Here is a 19,346-nt window from a genome sequence, read left to right on the forward strand (position 1 = left end):
ATGTCAGCAACTGCAACAGCTACAACTACAGCAACCACACCTCCATCAAACGCAACTGCAGCACCCTCAACTCTAGCAACCACAATCCCAGCACCCACAACCATGGCAACCACAACCGCAGCACCCACAACCGCAGCAACCACAATCCCAGCATCCACAACCGCAGCAACCACAATCCCGGCACCCACAACCGCAGCAACCACAATCCCAGCACCCACAACCGCAGCAACCACAACCGCAGCACCCACAACCGCAGCAACCACAATCCCAGCACCCACAACCGCAGCAACCACAATCCCGGCACCCACAACCGCAGCAACCACAATCCCAGCACCCACAACCGCAGCAACCACGATCCCAGCACCCACAACCGCAGCAACCACAATCCCGGCACCCACAACCGCAGCAACCACAATCCCAGCACCCACAACCGCAGCAACCACGATCCCAGCACCCACAACCGCAGCAACCACAATCCCAGCACCCACAACCGCAGCAACCACAACCGCAGCAACCACAACCGCAGCAACCACAATCCCAGCACCCACAATCCCAGCAACCACAATCCCAGCACCCACAACCGCAGCAACCACAACCGCAGCAACCACAATCCCAGCACCCACAACCGCAGCAACCACAACCGCAGCATCCACAACCGCAGCAACCACAACCGCAGCACCCACAACCGCAGCAACCACAATCCCAGCACCCACAACCGCAGAAACCACAATCCCAGCACCCACAACCACAGCAACCACAATCCCAGCACCCACAACCGCAGCAACCACAACCGCAGCAACCACAACCGCAGCAACCACAACCGCAGGAACCACAATCCCAGCACCCACAACCACAGCAACCACAATCCCAGCACCCACAGCCGCAGCAACCACAACCGCAGAAACCACAATCCCAGCACCCACAACCGCAGCAACCACAATCTTGGCACCCACAACCGCAGCAACCACAACCCCAGCACCCACAACCGCAGCAACCACAATCCCAGCACCCACAACCGCAGCAACCACAACCGCAGCAACCACAACCGCAGCACCCACAACCGCAGCAACCACAATCCCAGCACCCACAACCGCAGAAACCACAATCCCAGCACCCACAACCGCAGCAACCACAATCCCAGCACCCACAACCGCAGCAACCACAACCGCAGCAACCACAACCGCAGCAACCACAACCGCAGCAACCACAACCGCAGCAACCACAACCGCAGCAACCACAATCCCAGCACCCACAACCGCAGCAACCACAATCCCAGCACCCACAGCCGCAGCAACCACAATCGCAGCAACCACAACCGCAGCAACCACAACCGCAGCAACCACGGTCCCAGCACCCACAATCGCAGAAACAACATTCCCAGTACCCACAACCGCAGCAACCACAATCCCAGCACCCACAACCGCAGCAACCACAACCGCAGCAACCACAATCGCAGCAACCACAACCGCAGCAACCACGATCCCAGCACCCACAACCGCAGCAACCACAATACCAGCACCCACAACCGCGGGACCCACAATCGCAGCAACCACAACCGCAGGACCCACAATCGCAGGACCCACAACCGCAGCACTCACAACCGCAGCACTCACAACCGCAGGACCCACAATCGCAGGACCCACAACCGCAGCACCCACAACCGCAGTACCCACAACCGCAGGACCCACAACAGCAGGACCCACAACTGCAGGACCCACAACCACAGTACCCACAACAGCAGCACCCACAACCGCAGCACTCACAACCGCAGGACCCACAACCGCAGCACCCACAACCGCAGCACTCACAACCGCAGGACCCACAACCGCAGCACCCACAACTGCAGGGCCCACAACCGCAGCACCCACAACCGCAATAACCACACCTGTAGCACCCTCAACCACATCACCCAATACTGCAGAACCAAAAACCGCTGAACCGACAACCGCATCACCGTCAACTGCAGCACCTACCACCCCAGCACCCACAACCCGAGCACCCACCACTGCAGCACCCACAGCTGCAGCACCCACAACTTCAGCAACCACAACTGCAACACCAACAACCCCAGCAACCACAACCCCAGCACCCACAACCTCAGCAACCACAACCACATCTCCCACAACAGTGATACCCACATTGCCGTCAAGTAAGTATCTTCCATTGACCTTGTTATGAGATACATTGCATGGTTGTAGACAGTTCAGAGATGTAGCTTGGGGTTCATTTGGAGTGGTGCACTACCTACCTATGCTGTACACGCCTTTTATCAGCCTGCTTTTGTGGATTATTTTGTGTTTATAGATCCACCACACATACTAGCCTTAATCAAGGTAGTCTCCATAGTGAAGCACTAGGAAAACAATTGGTTGACTTATCTTGCTCCTGGGCATGAAAAAGTGTCACATTCAAGAAAGATGCGCCATGTTGTTAAAATGTCTCAGTGTCCACAACAAACCTATCTCTGGCACCTCCAATACGTATCTACATGTATAGAAAGCGTACGTTTGGAGAGTCCAATGATGATGAGCTGTCCACAAAATACTTCTTTTTGCACAAAATGGGCACAAGTTGAAACAAAGAGTCGTGAAAATAATAATGGATTAATGTGAAAGAAGTTGTTGCGTATTTGTAGTAAAAATATGTTAACACAGAATGCGCATGCTCCGTTTCCAACCAAACTCTCGCACGCTCACCATTTTTTCAATTACCATCCTCAGCAGGCAAACTCCGCCGGGTCCCATGCTGTGTTATCAAAACAATAATGCACATCCCTTCTACAGTGAAATCCTCTCGTGTGAGTCTAATTTGCGCCCCACACACTACGGTGCATATGCAAGTGCTCATCGGTCTGGGCTTAGCTGCACAGCGCCTGGCCTGACATTGACTGATTCAGGAAGTACCTTCTACAATATGCAGAGGCTCCACTGGAGCCAATTAGTCATGTCTCAATCTCCTTATCCACCATGATCTTACACTGCAATCGTCGGAAATTTTATGTCTCTCCAAATTGTTGACCTTGGGACTTCATCAGGGATTAAAATAGGAGAGACAGATAATTACGACGGTTGTAGTGTAAGACCGTGGTGGAGAAGGAGATTTAGACATGATTCAGGAAGATCACAAAAAACAATGCAGCAGTTAGTACATGTACATGTGCACAGAATGAACATGGCCATATGGGTGGTTTCTGTATGTAACCTCCTCACTACGGGTGTGTATTGCTGTTCATGGATAATTATCGTTGTTTGCTTACACAAATATTTGCGTTCCTGCACTTGTTTCATCCCAGGTATGACATCCATGTGTGACTCACAAACTCAAGATGGTGGTTGTGTCTTCCTGGACTTCACAAGCGGATGGACCAAGGGCAGTGGTATGAATTCTGGTAAGTGCTTTTCTGGAAACGTTTGCTCTGTTATATATATCACCATCCCACTAACGAAATGTAGTTAATACGCTGTAAGCTGCAAACAAATTGGAATGCATAACCAATGATAAAAATCATTGAACCGGGGTATGATCTGAAAGCACTCCGTGACCTGATTCAGATTTAGGGTCGTACTGAAAACTGGCACAAATGGATTTAGTGGGGTTTGCATTCCAGCACTCTTTTTTTTAATCTAAAAGCACTGTTAACTTCATCTTGAAAATGACTTTGCTGACTGAGTCCAAGAAATTCTGAGGATATATCTTGTTAGTGGACTAGCTGTGGAGTGATAGTCCAAGTTTCAGCCAGGCCTGTGCCTCAGAGGTGGATGTGAAGGCCCTAAAGGGACTTTTTAGGAAAAGGTTCCATGTGGAATAGCATTCTCGGAAAGTGAGCCGGAAAAATCTCCGGCAAATCTTCCGAGCACTCCAGCACTACTAGACGTTCCAGGCACTCCATCTTTGCTAGATGCTCCAGGCACTCCACCTTTGCTAGATGCTCCAGGCACTCCACCTTTGCTAGATGCTCCAGGCACTCCACCTTTGCTAGATGCTCCAGGCACTCCACCTTTGCTAGATGCTCCAGGCACTCCACCTTTGCTAGATGCTCCAGGCACTCCACCTTTGCTAGATGCTCCAGGCACAATGTCACCAGACCACATAGTTATTGTGCTGCTTTTCTTCTCTCTACTGTTATGCCATTCAAGGTGTAAGCCAGTTGAGTGGTGGATTCACAGGTGTGGAGACTATCTACTTTGCCTCTCCGCAAGGTGCACCTGTACCCAGTCTCTCAGGATATGTATTCACCTTGCCATGTACAGTCAGGCTGGTATTGCAGCAAAATGCATCCGATTCCTGCACGGCTGCTGTACTAAATTCCCTGTCTTCATTCAGTGTTGCTGGTGGACTCTGTTCTCCATCGATATCAGTACTTCAAGCTGATGTAACGGACAGTCTATTTAGAGCAAATCAAGTTCAGCTGGGAGGAAGCAGTGACCCAGTAGATGTCATTCATTTGCTCAATGTAACATCACTCGCAGCTGGAAACACTCTAAATCTGTGGAATGCTACATCATCATGCAGTAAGTAATGCATGCATTCCGCAGAAATACGGTATAGCAGGTATTGGCACGTTGCGGCAGAATTTTCGTCCATCCTTCTCAGCTGCCGTTAGTACAGCGCTACTCAATGAAAATCCGAGCAAGGGAGCTAGTGCCACGCTGGGCGCTGGGCCTTAGACCTGCATACACTGGTATGTGAACACAGGTGCAGGGCACAGACTTGCTTCTTGCGAGCGGATTTCATTGAGCAGTACTGTAATTACTCTAGACATTTAAAAACTGTTAGTGCGTTTTCCTTGCGAGCCACCATGCCCTCTTCCTTGCTTATGACTCCACGCTTCCATAAATTGTGAGAAACCATACACACTTTGCTACTAGGTTGTAGGGGTCTCGTATACATGTTGTGAACCTCACACTAACTTCTAATGCTGGTCTGAAAGGTGATGAACTAGACATTAGCATGATCAACAAAATATCGACTTGGAAGACGATATACATGTTCTTACTCCCTGCTCTATGTGGAGCCACTCACTTGGGCTTCGTGTTGAGCCAATCTCTAAGGTCTAGTCAATCTTTCTAAGGTCTAGCCAATCTCTAAGGTCTAGCCAGTCTCTCTTTCCCTTTGTGTTTGTTGCATGTGTTCTATGTTGAAACACATTGCCTCACTTGCAGCCAGCACCCACATGCCACCCAACTCTGTGCTCTGTGCCTTTGTGTTCTGTAAAGGCGTAAAGAGTCGATTACGATTTTGTCTTTCCTCTTTATTTTCTCATTTTATAGAAGTCACAAATGAAACTTTGATACCAACTACCCAACCCCCAATGACCCAAGGACCAACAACGCAATCACCAACAACACAAGTGCCAACAACCCAAGTGCCAACAACTCAAATACCCACAACACAAGCACTATCAACCCAAGCCCAAACAACCCAGCCACCGACAACCCAAGCACAAACAACACAAGCCACAAGTCCAACAACCCAGCTACCAACAACACAAGTACCCACAACCCAAGCGCCAACAACCCAAGTGCCAACAACCCAGCCACCAACAACCCAGCCACCAACAACCCAGCCACCAACAACCCAGCCACCAACAACCCAAGCGCCAACAACCCAAGCGCCAACAACCCAGGCACCAACAACCCAAGTACCAACAACCCAGGCGCCAACAACTCAAGCACCAACAACCCAAGCGCCAACAACCCAAGCGCCAACAACCCAAGCGCCAACAACCCAAGCGCCAACAACCCAAGCGCCAACAACCCAAGCGCCAACAACCCAAGCGCCAACAACCCAAGCGCCAACAACCCAAGCGCCAACAACCCAAGCGCCAACAACCCAAGCGCCAACAACCCAAGCGCCAACAACCCAGCCACCAACAACCCAAGTGCCAACAACCCAATTGCCAACAACTCAAGTACCAACAACCCAAGCTCCAACAACTGGAGCTGCAACAACCCAGTCTTCCACAACCAATGAGAGAGCAACCCCTCTGGGAACTGCTCAACCACCAACAGCGGTACCTTCCGGTAAGTTCCTTGTGTTCATGATTGTTTCACAATAAACTTGTCACCATTGCAGGCATGGTCTCTGCGGCCTAGAGTTCTGGCAGAGAGCACATGCAGTGGCCGCTGAGAAGGTTCTAAGTCCTATGGAATAAGCCCATTGCACAAATAGTTTGTACCACTAATACCCCGAACAGCCACCTGGGCATGGTTGTGTAGGGTGCTGGCCATAGAGTTGAACAATGCACCCTGGATCACAGCATACTCGCATGCATTATTCATAAATTCCATATTTGGCAATACACGATGGACTTACTATAAAGAATATTGGGTGATAAGAACTAAAGTTAGTGCCAGTAAGTCTCAACCTAGGGTTCCTGAGAAATTTTCCAGTGAATTAGCTTCTCTAATTCTGTGTGCTCTATCCTATGTCATTTTTAGATATAGCATTCACATGTGATGCACAAGACGATAGCTGCATATTCCTCAACTTTACCAGTGGCTGGACAAAGGAAATTGGCATGAATTCTGGTAAGGTTACTTCTAGCGTGCAGACCAATGTCAATGTTTCGACAACCTCTGACATAATAATATATTGTTGTCCTACGAAGTCCCTTTTGGCGTTGCGCTGCGTGCGGGGTTCGCAGTTGTGTGCCCCACTACGTGCATGCGTGTATGCATGATATTACCATTTTCTCTTGTGGAAGTGTGGTTACCTTCTTCCTGAACTCTCCTTGCAATCAGAATAAGAAACTGTTTTTCTGAGTTGTGTGTATGTGAGTGAGAGTATCCGAATAGCCCATCGTTAGCTCCCAACCCGACGGCAATAGTATGTTGCCTACTGCAATTGTCAGTAGTACGAAGGGAATACTATGCCTGGTTTACTGCCACTCAGTTACCGTGCACAACTTACTTGGTTTGCATGAGACTTTCCCGTGAATGCAATGAATGTAATTCCACGTCTTTCTAGTGCTACTGCTTTTCATGTGCATGGAAAGTAGTTGACAGGCTTGCATTTAGGGTATTTGAATAACTCCCCGGGTGTACCGTATGTCCCCGAGTATAAGTTGTACCTTCCACACGAAACTGGGCAAGAGAGGGATGTCACCTACTATCAAACATGTTATCCTGCTTGTGTCAGTATATTGAAACAATATGGTTCACAGTTGAAAATTGAGGCACGGCTTACAATCGGGGAAATGCAATGTTTATAAATTGTTGTCCCGAGTTGTACAATCTGCCTAACTTACGGGCCGTATTATGATTCAGCGCAAGCATAGTACAAGTACATTCTGTACCTCTTTGTGATCTCTCTCAGTATCCTGTATTCCTAATACAGCTATTAGTGAGCCCTAGAGGGTACAATTCTGCCAGGAGTGCTTTTCAAGGTCTGATTCAGTGTTAGAAAGCCGATACATTGACTTTTTGCAGGGATCATGGAGGGCATCAGTCAGTGTAGCGACATTGCATAATGGAAACTGCCACACTGTTTGCACTTTTACGCACTGAAAAGTGACAATTTGGTCAGTACATCACTTCTAGTAGAACTACATTGTATGTTACCCAGTGTGTTATATGTTGTTTTGTATCACACCCAGGTTTATATCAGCTGAATGGTGGGATAAGCGGACTGATGAACACAGAGACAGTCTTCTTTTCTCCCCCGGATGGTGTACCGGCACCTGGTTACCCAGGCTTTGTCTTCAACCTGCCCTGCACAGTTCAGTTGACGTTGCAACAAAGTGCCAGCAGCTGCACACCTGCGCCTTTGCAGCATCTTCCACCATTCAGTCTATCTGGTAGTCCATGCACTACGACAGTGCTGACAGCTGTTGTGACCAACAAACTATTTCAAGCAAACCGCATCACACTGGCTGGAGGTAGTGAACCTATGGATGTGATTCGACTGCTCAATGTAACATCACTTGCCATGGAAAACACTCTAACGCTGCTGAATGCCTCGTCTTCATGCAGTAAGTCTGAACTTACTTGTCTGTGGATATTAATGAAATTCCTTTTGCTTGTGAACCCACAGTATGACTGCTGCATCCTTGTCCTTTCTCAGCTTCCTAACAGGGTAACTTACAAGAAAAAAATTGGCCAATTTAAGACCAATGGCAACGCTTTTGTCAAGGCCTTAGTATACTTTGCCAGGGAACCTAAGCTGGCATATCACTTTCATTGCCGTCGTGGCAGCTCTGCTTTGCGTCAGTGAACTAGCTAAATGCGGCATGAGCTGCGAAGGCACAACTCTACAAGCGTCTTCTCTACCGGCATGAGTCGCCGAAGCTGAAGCAAACTGCTTAGTTAGTTTTGTGCTTTATTTCATGTGCTTTTTTGTAGGTGTGGTTAGAGAGACTACAACAGTGATATACTACTCCTGTTCTGGAGAGCAGAATGCAACATCATTTACGTACACATGCAGTAGTGCTGATGGTCCATGTCACGTTCCACTGCAATGTACAAATGGTAAGATCATTCATTATGCAGTCAACCAAGCCTTCCTCAGCCTACACAATGCAGACATGAACAGCTAATGTTGTATGTAAGACATGGCACTCCACTCGGTTCCTATGTTCAGTGCATGATCGAAATGTAAGATAAAAATAACGTTTACTTGTACAGGTGGTTGTCTATACTTGTATCAGTGGTGTGCCGTAGGCTTGGACACAAGGAGCAGAATTCCGTATGGTGCGACATTATTATGACATGTATACATTCTGCTATTTTGTCACCTTACAGTGGTTGACTAATCGTTGTAGCATACATGAGACTGGACTGTTCCATGAAAACTAAAATATATCTTTCCCAAAGCAAGCCCACTGGCCCGGAGGAGTGCACCTTCCCTGAATACGTCGTGTACATGACAAATCCCTGTACTTGTTGTGCCACATGATTCGCACGGGAGTACGACAGTGCGGGAATGCAGTACATGACTGTACTATTCCGTGTGATGATTATGTTGACTATGGCATACCACGCAGAGGGCGTGATAAGTCCAAATCAGAAAACGGCCTAAACCTGGGATAACCTGATGATTTGCAGAACTGAAAATTTCAGGGTATTCAATTTTTGTAGCACTGAGTCGAATAATGTTGGTTCGAAGAAGCTGCAACAAACTGGGGCGTCGGAAGTTATTCGACATTGGTGCGGCCATGAATAGGTGGAGGGTCCGGGGTCCTCCCTGGGAAATGTTTAGGAAAATTGGGCCCGATTAGCCCATATTTCAATACTTCTTAAGTCACAGGACTAAAGTATTGTATGTATGTATGTATATTTTTATTTGAATTCGCAAGTACACACGGGCTACAAGCCCAATTACATGGAAGCGAATGCCATAATGAGGCCAATTAAGAAAAGAAAAAAAGGTGGAGGAAGGAGGAGGACGGTAGCAGAGCAACAGGGAGGACAATTCAGGACCAAAATCAACAATTGCACAAATGTGAGAGCACCTGAGACCGGGGGTACCTGTGGAGCGATAAAATGCCAAGCAAACAGAAGAAAGGAAATCACAAGCCAATACACGCTAAACTGCACTTGAGTTAGAATGAAGGGGAAAACCGGAGCTCAACAAAATTATAACGTACAAAGTCATAATAAGAAGTCAACTGGATATGATGAGAAGTAGCACAAGCAAACATTTCCTGACAACGAGAGGGGCTGTAACTACAGCCACAGCAGTAGCTGCTGTAGCAGCAGCAGCAGCAGCAGCAACAACAACAACAACAACAACAACAACAACAACAACAACAACAACAACAACAACAACAACAACAACAACAACAACAACAACAACAACAACAACAACAACAACAACAACAGCAACAGCAACAGCAACAGCAACAGCAACAGCAACAACAACAACAACAACAACAGCAGCAGCAGCAGCGCCGTGCAGACTCCTCCAAGGTGCGGCATTGGCCGCGTCTGCCGCATTGGTACCGACGCCCCGGAAAAACGGTTCCCAAATCGAACGCCTTGCGAACATTGGCCATTTTGTACAGAAATTGACGGTGTAGCTACCTGGCTGCACGCTGTGACGTCATCACCTGGATGAGGTAAACTGTGCGCTCAGGGTTGATGGGGAATATCTGACAAACTATAAATCGCAGCCTCCTTGGACAAAAAAAGACCATTCAACTCATCGCCCCAAACTCTACGGACCCTGAAAGTTTCCTTTTGTACCGAACTTCCCATTTAACGTTTTATTAATGGAAATTCACTATCATTCTCAGAGTAATTTAGACTACTTCACTGGGTAGAGTCTAGTGCATTGGCCCTTCGACCCACGGATCTTTGTAAAATTAATATAATTCCGATCCAACACACAAGACACAGAGCACCACACATCTTCGTTGTGACTAGTAGTTCCATGCTCATAGGCAATCATCAGCTCGACTGAGCTGTCTGATGATTGCCTAAGGGCATGAAACTAGTAGTTACAATGAAGATGTGTGGTGCTCTGTGTCTTGTGTGTAGGATAGCTCTGTTCGCATGAACATTGATCACTCTCCCGAGCCTGAGGACTCTACAATTTTGTATTTCCAGCCTATAGTTCTCGATCATAGATTGTACTGTTAGGTTCCTCCTCCCGTACAATCTTACCTACAACCTTTCCTAAGCTGGCCGGCCCTGCATGCACCCGTACTACGTCATACTCACCTTTCGTTCCGTTGGCCTGGGTAGCTACTTGCGCGCCCATGTTTGCCATAGCTACCCAGGCCTTTTATATTGCGTTGCTTCTCTCTTCAACTCTCTCTCTCTCTCTCTCTCCAATAATCTCACTCTTCAATCAAAGAAAGTGCCATGTGTGTGAACCAAGTCTTTGTATTCAGTGCATATTGGGGTGAAATCACGTTTTGGTGATACAGGATGTTTCTAGGCGAGCGCCTGTTTTTTGTTCAGGACTTTTGTAGCAGCAGACAATAGCACTACATGTATCAATGATGAGAAATTGATGTAAAGAAAGATAACATTCCAGAGTTAGAAATGCTATTTGGATGCTAACTTTGCCTGCTAAATACGCACTCTTCGCCACACAGAGATAAGCCCGTGATGCCACTATACCTGATCCCAAAGTGCATATTGGCATTGTAGTAGTGTGTATAATTCACACTGTGATCGAGATTGTGTTTGACCAGCTCATACTTCTCTGCCACTATTGATACAGTGTCTTAGACCATGATGCTGGTAGTAAATGTGCAATACTTCAACAACTAGCTAAGGGCGTGATCGTTTGGTCGAATCCGGAGTAGGTGTAGTTGGAGTGCACCCCCCCCCCCCCCCCACACACACACCGGGAGTGGCTGGAGTTGAAATGGACTTTGACTCTTTTTCACAGCTTTCACAGAATCTTTGTACGATATGCGTACTACAACTTTGCTTTGTTCGATAAGGCGAGCGTTGCTCGGACCACACCACCTGCTCGCACTCAATCCGGATTCGCCAATCGAGGACACCCTTAGCTTTGTCTATTTTTAATTGCCAAACCTAAAGAATACAATGGTCAAATCATTCATCAAAATCTTTTTGATCCTCTGCAGTTACATCGTGCCGGAGCAATGGAACTCAAGGATATAGTTTTGACATACTGTTCCAGTGTCCAGTGACTGGCAGGAACATGACAGCACAATGTAGAAATGAGAGCAGCCCAATAGCTCGTGGCTCTGGTTTTGGCTGTAGTAATGAACCACCAACACTGCCTAGTAAGTTAGATTCCCGGGATTGTCCAGCACTTCAGTAAAGCAGAGTCTTTCATGGACTTTGCGCCACATTCCACTTATGCCTAGAGATATGTGTAGACTGCTGGTTGGCAATAGAGTTATTGTGAATGTTTTGTCGTTTTAATTAGAGGTTGGCACGAGTCGTTCGTGAATGTGTCCTCGTCTTGGGATTGCTGTGATCCTGACACTATTTGCGATATGCCTGATTGTAAATTAACCATTGAGTGAGTTCATGTTTGGGTAATGTATGTTGTCTTTGCTCTCGTACAGGCAGCTGTGATGCTGCCTCACTGCCCCGTCTTAACAGCAATTCTGGAAATTTGACTCAACTAAATGGAAGTCATGTGAATATAACGTGTTACAAGAATTTTAGATGTCTAGGTCGGGAATCCGTGGTTGTGTCATGTGCGGAGTTTCAAGGAAATTGCTGTCAGCCATGTAAGTAAATCATCTCTTGTTGAAAGTGAAAACCCACTAAATCCATTTTCTTACTTTTCTGACAATGCCCACAAAATGGATTCATTCTATGTGCAGTTTGTATCTAAATCTGTTCTGAAATGGTTCTAGTCAGATTTTGAATGTGAAATGTTGCCTGTTGGTGCCCCTAGACCTTTTGATTACACTTCGCTGAAATTTTTCTCCAATTTGGCATTTATCGGGGTGTGCATAATCAGTTTTTCAAATGTTCCTCTATTCGTTTATGATACTTAGTTCGAACAAGGTGTTTTCTGGTTGAAGTTGAGAATGTGTTAAGCCTCATTATTTTCAATGGATATATATACCACTGTGTGGTGGGTCTGATTTAAGTTACTCACCTCCCACCGCTTTAGGAGCTGCATCGGTGCCTTGATCCATAGAGGATGTTGGCGTTCCTACAGATGCGGAATACTTGGCCTCCGGTCGAGTCTCACGCGAACCGTGAAATTTTATTGTATTTTATACCTACATGTGCTAGAAGCCTTTCGCACGAGCTATTGAAGAAAAGCATAGCCATCTTCCCCAAACCTGTTGGTAAACACTGTTCGACTATCCTCCCACTACCAAGGTGCAGGAATTGGGTTTGTCAGTGTATGCTTCATGCTTATTAACTTAATAACTTTCCATCGGAAATGGTAGTGGCACAAGGCGCCTAGAGCTAAGGACGCATAGGAATGAGCATTTGGGCAAAAACTACCATCAAAAGTAGTCCCTACCTATGGATTCAAACTCCCCGAGAACCTTTGCCAAGCCACCACATCACCTTGATGACTTGTCGATGAGGAGGTTGGTGAATATCAATTGCTGAAGGCCAGACTCAATGGAGACAAGTTGGCTTAGTATCTTGTTTTGTTTTCCCGAGCTTTGCGCAACAAATCTAAGGCAGCAAAGCTGATACTCCACTTCTTCCAAAGACTGGTCACACGCATAACGTTGTGGCATACTCAAGATGCCATCCATACCACAATGCGGTAGTATCCCTGAAGTATCCCTGCATTTTGATGGACAGAAGCGATGCTTCAATAGGAGCAGGATAAACTAAAGAATATTTGCCACCACTACTGTAGTATCCGCAGCTCCGACTTGCGCTACTGGCTTGCGGCTCACCATGAAGTAATGTAGAGTAGCTTGGTCAACGCCAGCATACCGCACTCACGGCTTGCATTTTGTTTTTAAAACTATCCGACTTTCCTTTCTGCTTTTTTGTTTTAGTGCAATGTCCAATTCTCCGTCCGCTGTCCAATGGCACCTATGCACCAGCAATGTTCTCAAGGCGTGTGGGTAGCTCTGTCACAGTACAATGTGTGAGTGGATACCGGGTATCATTCCTGTCAGCACTGCCTCCAGATCCACCAACAACTAGTATCAACCTTACTTGCTTGGAATCAGGCAGTTGGTCATCGTCTGATCCTATTTGTCAGGGTAAGGTCTCAAATATTGAGGTCCTGCATAGAGCCATTCACGTACACAAAGCTGAGTTGCAGTTGACTTTGCGAAAGTGCTCGTGAAACTCCCAGTAACAATGATACGAAGTGTCCTGCCGTTGTGAACTTGTGTGAATGTCAACATCCATGTTCCCGCATCAGTGATTGATATTGCAGCACACGTATTGTCATCTACAGTGCAGGTGAAGTTGAGTTGTTATCCATAGCAGTGTGTGCTTTAGGGTTGACTCTAGGATCATGGGTTGGCCAGGTACAACTTTACCTGGCACCACACTCTAAACCGGGTTGTCAACCTTGACTTGGGATTAGTTTATGAGACTAAGAAGCTGTGACCCTTGCTGCTATTGCAGTTTTTTGTAACCTCCATTCATGACATTGTAGCTTTATTTGAGCCCGTATAATATTGTTTATTCACCTGTAAGTCGCCAATCGATGTAGGTTCACTTATGACCATCGAAGGAAAAACGTTTATGGATCACTTTTTTTAATTCCTGCATGATTGCTTCATGGTATTATGTCGGCATCGATTTTTCTATTTGTCGCATTGTCTTTTAAGCCTAAGCTTTACTGAATTTTTCTCCATCGCTCCAGTTGTTGATTGTGGAACACCACGGAATCCAACATTGTCAGTGCCTGGGGAAATGTACGCCACATCATTGTCATCAAGTGGAAGTTCCAGCCCGGGCAGTGTCATGATGTATGAGTGCCCGCAGAGCTTGATAATCAAAGGAACCCAACCAGCCATGAACAGAAGTAGCCTAACATGTCAACTGAGTGGTAATTGGACAGGTGCAGTGCCAATATGTACTGGTATGTACTGGATGTGCCAGTGGCTCTCGTTTTGATGTCTAAAAACAAAAGGTGTAGCCAGCATGACAGGATGGATCAATTATGTTCCCAGTAGCCGATAAACACATATTTACTTTACACATTGTAAGAAAAGGGTTCAGATGTGATGTGCAGCTAGTAATTTGATTTATTCTAAAGTTTTATCACAAAGCTAATGGGTCCTTTGCGCTCAGAAATGCGGTACGGTAACAGCAATACCACACCAGCCGGAGTGTACAATGTACGGTAACAGCAATACCACATAATCCGGAGTGTACAATGTCCCATGGGAGTTTTAGAACAGAGAAATGTGTCCTCTCCGGCAATAAAGACTCTATTGCTATTTTAAGGGTCGTAGACACACCAGTTTGCTAAATCTGCGGCACTGTGGTGCATTCATACTATTAGATTGCATGATGTATAGATTCTGCCAGTGCTGATTTTTTCGCTCTTACCGCTGCCACTGACATTATCGTTAGAGAGGTTTTGCATTCCGAATTTCGGAATGTTTTTCAGCTGTGCTTTTCCGAAAAACGTCATTTTCAGTGTTTTGCATTCCGAAAATCTGATTCGACTTCGTTTCCAAGGGTTGCCATGCAAAACAAAATGGAGAGCGTAGAAGGCGCCAAAACCGAAAACTCTTTGCTTCCGAATCTTGCAGATTCGGTTTTGAGACGTGCTGGTCCAACAACAGCATGCATGTGTGGTCTCTGGTCGACTTCCTGGTGATACATGTACCAGCAAACGTTGGCTCAGACAAGCGGCTAGAACTTGCAGTCTCCTCGAATCCCACAAAGCCGCGAAGAAAGGGGTTGGGCACAAATAGGAGTTGCCTGAGCAGGCTCAAATCCATGTGCAGCTCAAACCGAATTTGGGTGCGGTTCGAAGACGAGGACGGACTGAGTGATGGATCGAGTGATCCAACAGCTAAACAGTCTTGTACTGTCAGTAGGCTCTCAATGGCAGAGGAAGATGGAGGGTGTGAAGATCTAGTCAACATGGCGATATCAGCGAGAGCAGCAAAAACCAAAACTACACACGTGGGAAAATTTTCAAATATGATCAGCGAGAGCAGCAGGAAACAAAAATACGCACATGAAAAATACTCAAATATGCCCTCCCAAACAGGAAAGAGCCGAAAATATATTTTCGGAAAACCATGCACTTTCGCCACCACACTTCCGAAAGTTTGACTACTTTTTCGACTCCTGCCGCCACATTCCGAAAATAATTCCGAAATTTGGAATGCAAAACCTCTTTGTTGTTATTGTTGTTTCAGCTTTATCCTCTCCCACTGTAGCGGCAACAACACAATCAACCACACAACAAACTACACCAACAGCAACGGCACCGGCAACAGCACAGACAACCCAGGTATCAACCACATCACCTCCAACATCACAACCTGCTACCACAGTAGCACGGACCACACAAAGACAAACAACAGCAGGAGGAATGACAACGCAACCATCCACAACCCAGGCACCAACAACTCAAGCCCCCACAACCCAGGCACCAACAACTCTAGTTCTGACAACACGGGTATCAACACGAACAACGCGACCAAGAACAAGCCGAGCACCGAGGACTACTCGGACACGGACAGCTACATCTCAAACGTCACGACCCGGTACAGGAACACAAGGTCAAACAGCTCAAACACAGTCAACTGGATCAGCATCAACTTCATCCTCAGCATCATCTCTTCCAACATCAACCTCCACAATGGAAGTTCAATCATCCGTAGGAGTAGTGGGGCCTGCTGCAAGTTCAGGTGAGAAATCTGATCATTTCTCCCATGAAATAATGATTGTTGGATGCCATTCTTATTGCGATACAAGTTATGAGCATTGAATTGGGACTTGTTTTCAACATACTTGTCTAAAACAAATCTTTAAGGTGGCATAAATTTGAGCCTTTCCTTTACTTATGAGCACTGAATTTTGCCTTGTTTCATACCATGCCGAGAAAGTCTCTGCTACTTGCACTTGCTTTCCCCTGTTCCGTGTCCAGGAAACACATTGGCAATAGGAGTAGGGGCTGGTGTTGGTGGAGTACTGCTGGTGTTGGTCATTGTTATCATTCTGATTGTCCTTATCAGGAGAAGGTATGTTTGCAGAGCGAAAAAGAAATACATGCACATCAGTGTCATGGAAATTCTACATGTGTACAGGATGTTTCTATTCTGGAAATATAGAAACCTGGGTTGTTTGTGTGGACATGTAGGTGGAATAGTGCCATGCATGCGCTCTCTTATCCCAGTACTCCATGTGCACGCCTACATGTAACGTTACGTGTGTGTGTGTGTGTGTGTGTGTGTGTGTGCGTGTGTGGGTGCGTGCGTGCATGCGTGCATGCGTGTGTGTGTGTGTGTGTGCGCGCGTGCACATGCGTGAGTGTGTATGTGTGTTTGTGTGTGTGTGTGTGAATCACTGTCTGTACATGCATGTATACATATATATGTGTGTGTGTGTGTGTGTGTGTGTGTGTGTGTGTGTGTGTGTGTATGTGTATGTGTGTGTGTGTGTGTATGTGTGTGCGTGTGTGTGCGTGTGTGTGTGTGTGTGTGTGTATGTGTGTGTATGTGTGTGTGTGTGTGCATGTGTAATTTCTTGAAACAATATACATCGTGTGCAGTGGCAGCAGCAGCAAGGGAGGGGCAGAAGTAGCTGGATACGAAGATACTATGCCAAACAATGCAAGTGGCCGCTTTGCCTCAACCCGTGGTCGGGAGGGTCGTGATTCGGTTGTCCTGTCCAACTATTCCGTCAGTAAGTTACAGGGACCGATTCTACTGTAAAACTTAACGGGTCCATGTTGATTGGAAATGTGATGTGCAGTGTACAGTAGATCTGGCCCATCGGAACAGGTCCGCTTGGTCAGGTCATCACCGGACCGATCAGCTTTTTGGCCACCACTCTATGTTTACTGCTGAGAAGGTTGTGTGTATCAACTATAATTTTTATTTTTATTTAGCCCCATCCCTCACACAAACAAGTCAACAAAGAGGCATCTTTGGATTGAGGAGTGCTGGTTTCGAAACAACTGGTTTGAAGCTCAAAGTAGAGCTGGTGTTAGCTCAGAGCAGAGCTGGTGTTAGCTCAAAGTAGAGCTGCTGTTAGCTCAAAGTAGAGCTGCGGTTAGCTCAAAGTAGAGCTGCGGTTAGCTCAAAGTAGAGCTGCTGTTAGCTCAAAGTAGAGCTGCGATTAGCTCAAAGTAGAGCTGCTGTTAGCTCAAAGTAGAGCTGCTGTTAGCTCAAAGTAGAGCTGCTGTTAGCTCAAGGTAGAGCTGCTGTTAGCTCAAAGTAGAGCTGCTGTTAGCTCAAAGTAGAGCTGCGGTTAGCTCAAAGTAGAGCTGCTGTTAGCTCAAAGTAGAGCTGCTGTTAGCTCAAAGTAGAGCTGCGGTTAGCTCAAAGTAGAGCTGCTGTTAGCTCAAAGTAGAGCTGCTGTTAGCTCAAAGTAGAGCTGCTGTTAGCTCAACGTAGAGCTGCAATGCTAAATGGATGTAATATAGCGCAAGGCAGAGCCGCAGCAAATAGCTAGATAACACCAGTTGTGAGAGTGGACCCGGTTAGTGGGTACGATAATATTATGATGGTGTGAATAAGTTGGATAGGGAGGGATGGTGGGAAAAGAAACACTGCTGAAGCACGATCCGTTGTCTGGAAGAGCACAACAGGGCAAGCAAGATTTGTTTTTCTTTTCCGCAAAAATGGGCTGGTGCCATTTGTGATTACGCAGCAAAACAAAGCGCATGACGTCAGTCTTGAATGCAGTACAAAGCAATGCAGTGCAGTGTGTGCGCTAGTTCGGATTGTTGCTAACAAGTACTAGCACAGCTAGTACACCATTAAACTCGGATACTGAGCCAGTAATAAAATTTAAACTCGGAAGAAACACGTGAGAACGAGTTATGCAGCAACTATCCACGACTGTAACAATTTATTACTTTGTAATTTATTACTGGCTCAGTATCCGAGTTTAAATTTTGCACACCTGATGAGCCGTCACTAACAACACGGCGAAACGTACGTCGTGTGGAACTACTTGTTATTGTAGTCAACTCGTCCACAATAGTGTCATGCATGAGGAGTACCGTTAGATATTGGCATCCGGTTTTGTACAATTCTTTTTCACAAAGCTTCCCCCTTCCTTTATCCCTGATGTTGCTGACCCACCCTAGTTGGGTGGTGTGTTGCTTTGCTGCTTCGAATTGTAGTCAGACTGCATTGTCATGTTATTAACTTAATTAACTGGTCTCGTCATCGTTCTGTAACAGTCGGCATTCTTTGTTGCCGCAGGACTTAGCTTGTGCACATTTTCGCTGCGCTCACCTTCCCCTCTTCGGTCCTACGTAACCATGAACCTTCCAAGTTGGAAGGCTGTTGGTTTGCGCACTGGAGATGTGTTGGAGCTAGGTCTCCGGTTGGTGAATGTCTCAGTAGCCTGTCAGTTTTGTGCCCTATTATCGCACTTTCTGACCGTTTATCATCTTGTTACAGTCGTGGATAGTTGCTGCATAACTCGTTCTCATGTGTTCCTTCTCTTTTTTTACAATTATTATTATTATACGCAAAATATGAGGGGCTGTGTTATGGCCGGACCAATAAGGGAAGTTCACCCTCAAATGAAAACTCCACAACCTGTAGCGAAAAATGCACCGGTTCCAATGGTGAAGGTCTGGGGTTGATCGGAGCAGCCGTTCCCGAGTTATACCAGCTTGAAGTTTGCACTAAAATTGGTGACATCACGATGACGTCATTAACTTGCCCAGACCAGGCCGGATTTATGACGTCAGAGGGATAGACATGGGAGTAGATGGGGAAATTTCAGTACTAGTATTTTGGCTCTCCATTGTCCCAAAGAAGTTGGATG

General features: G+C 46.6%; 1 protein-coding gene across 1 annotated transcript in view; it reads left to right on the forward strand.

Moving 5' to 3' along the window:
* Positions 1-19,346, forward strand: part of LOC135805556 (mucin-2-like) — a 24,457-nt gene continuing 5,111 nt past the window's right edge. Inside the window, exons 1-14 of the mRNA XM_065319612.1 lie at positions 1-2,149; positions 3,293-3,388; positions 4,137-4,511; positions 5,271-6,023; positions 6,441-6,530; positions 7,598-7,972; positions 8,343-8,468; positions 11,543-11,704; positions 11,993-12,160; positions 13,412-13,621; positions 14,236-14,454; positions 15,752-16,246; positions 16,486-16,579; positions 17,110-17,243. Coding sequence (XP_065175684.1) covers positions 1-2,149; positions 3,293-3,388; positions 4,137-4,511; positions 5,271-6,023; positions 6,441-6,530; positions 7,598-7,972; positions 8,343-8,468; positions 11,543-11,704; positions 11,993-12,160; positions 13,412-13,621; positions 14,236-14,454; positions 15,752-16,246; positions 16,486-16,579; positions 17,110-17,243 — 5,446 coding nt within the window. The remainder of the gene's footprint in view (positions 2,150-3,292; positions 3,389-4,136; positions 4,512-5,270; positions 6,024-6,440; positions 6,531-7,597; positions 7,973-8,342; positions 8,469-11,542; positions 11,705-11,992; positions 12,161-13,411; positions 13,622-14,235; positions 14,455-15,751; positions 16,247-16,485; positions 16,580-17,109; positions 17,244-19,346) is intronic.

This window comes from Sycon ciliatum, chromosome 1, assembly GCF_964019385.1.
Source record: "Sycon ciliatum chromosome 1, ocSycCili1.1, whole genome shotgun sequence".
Lineage (NCBI taxonomy): Eukaryota > Metazoa > Porifera > Calcarea > Leucosolenida > Sycettidae > Sycon > Sycon ciliatum.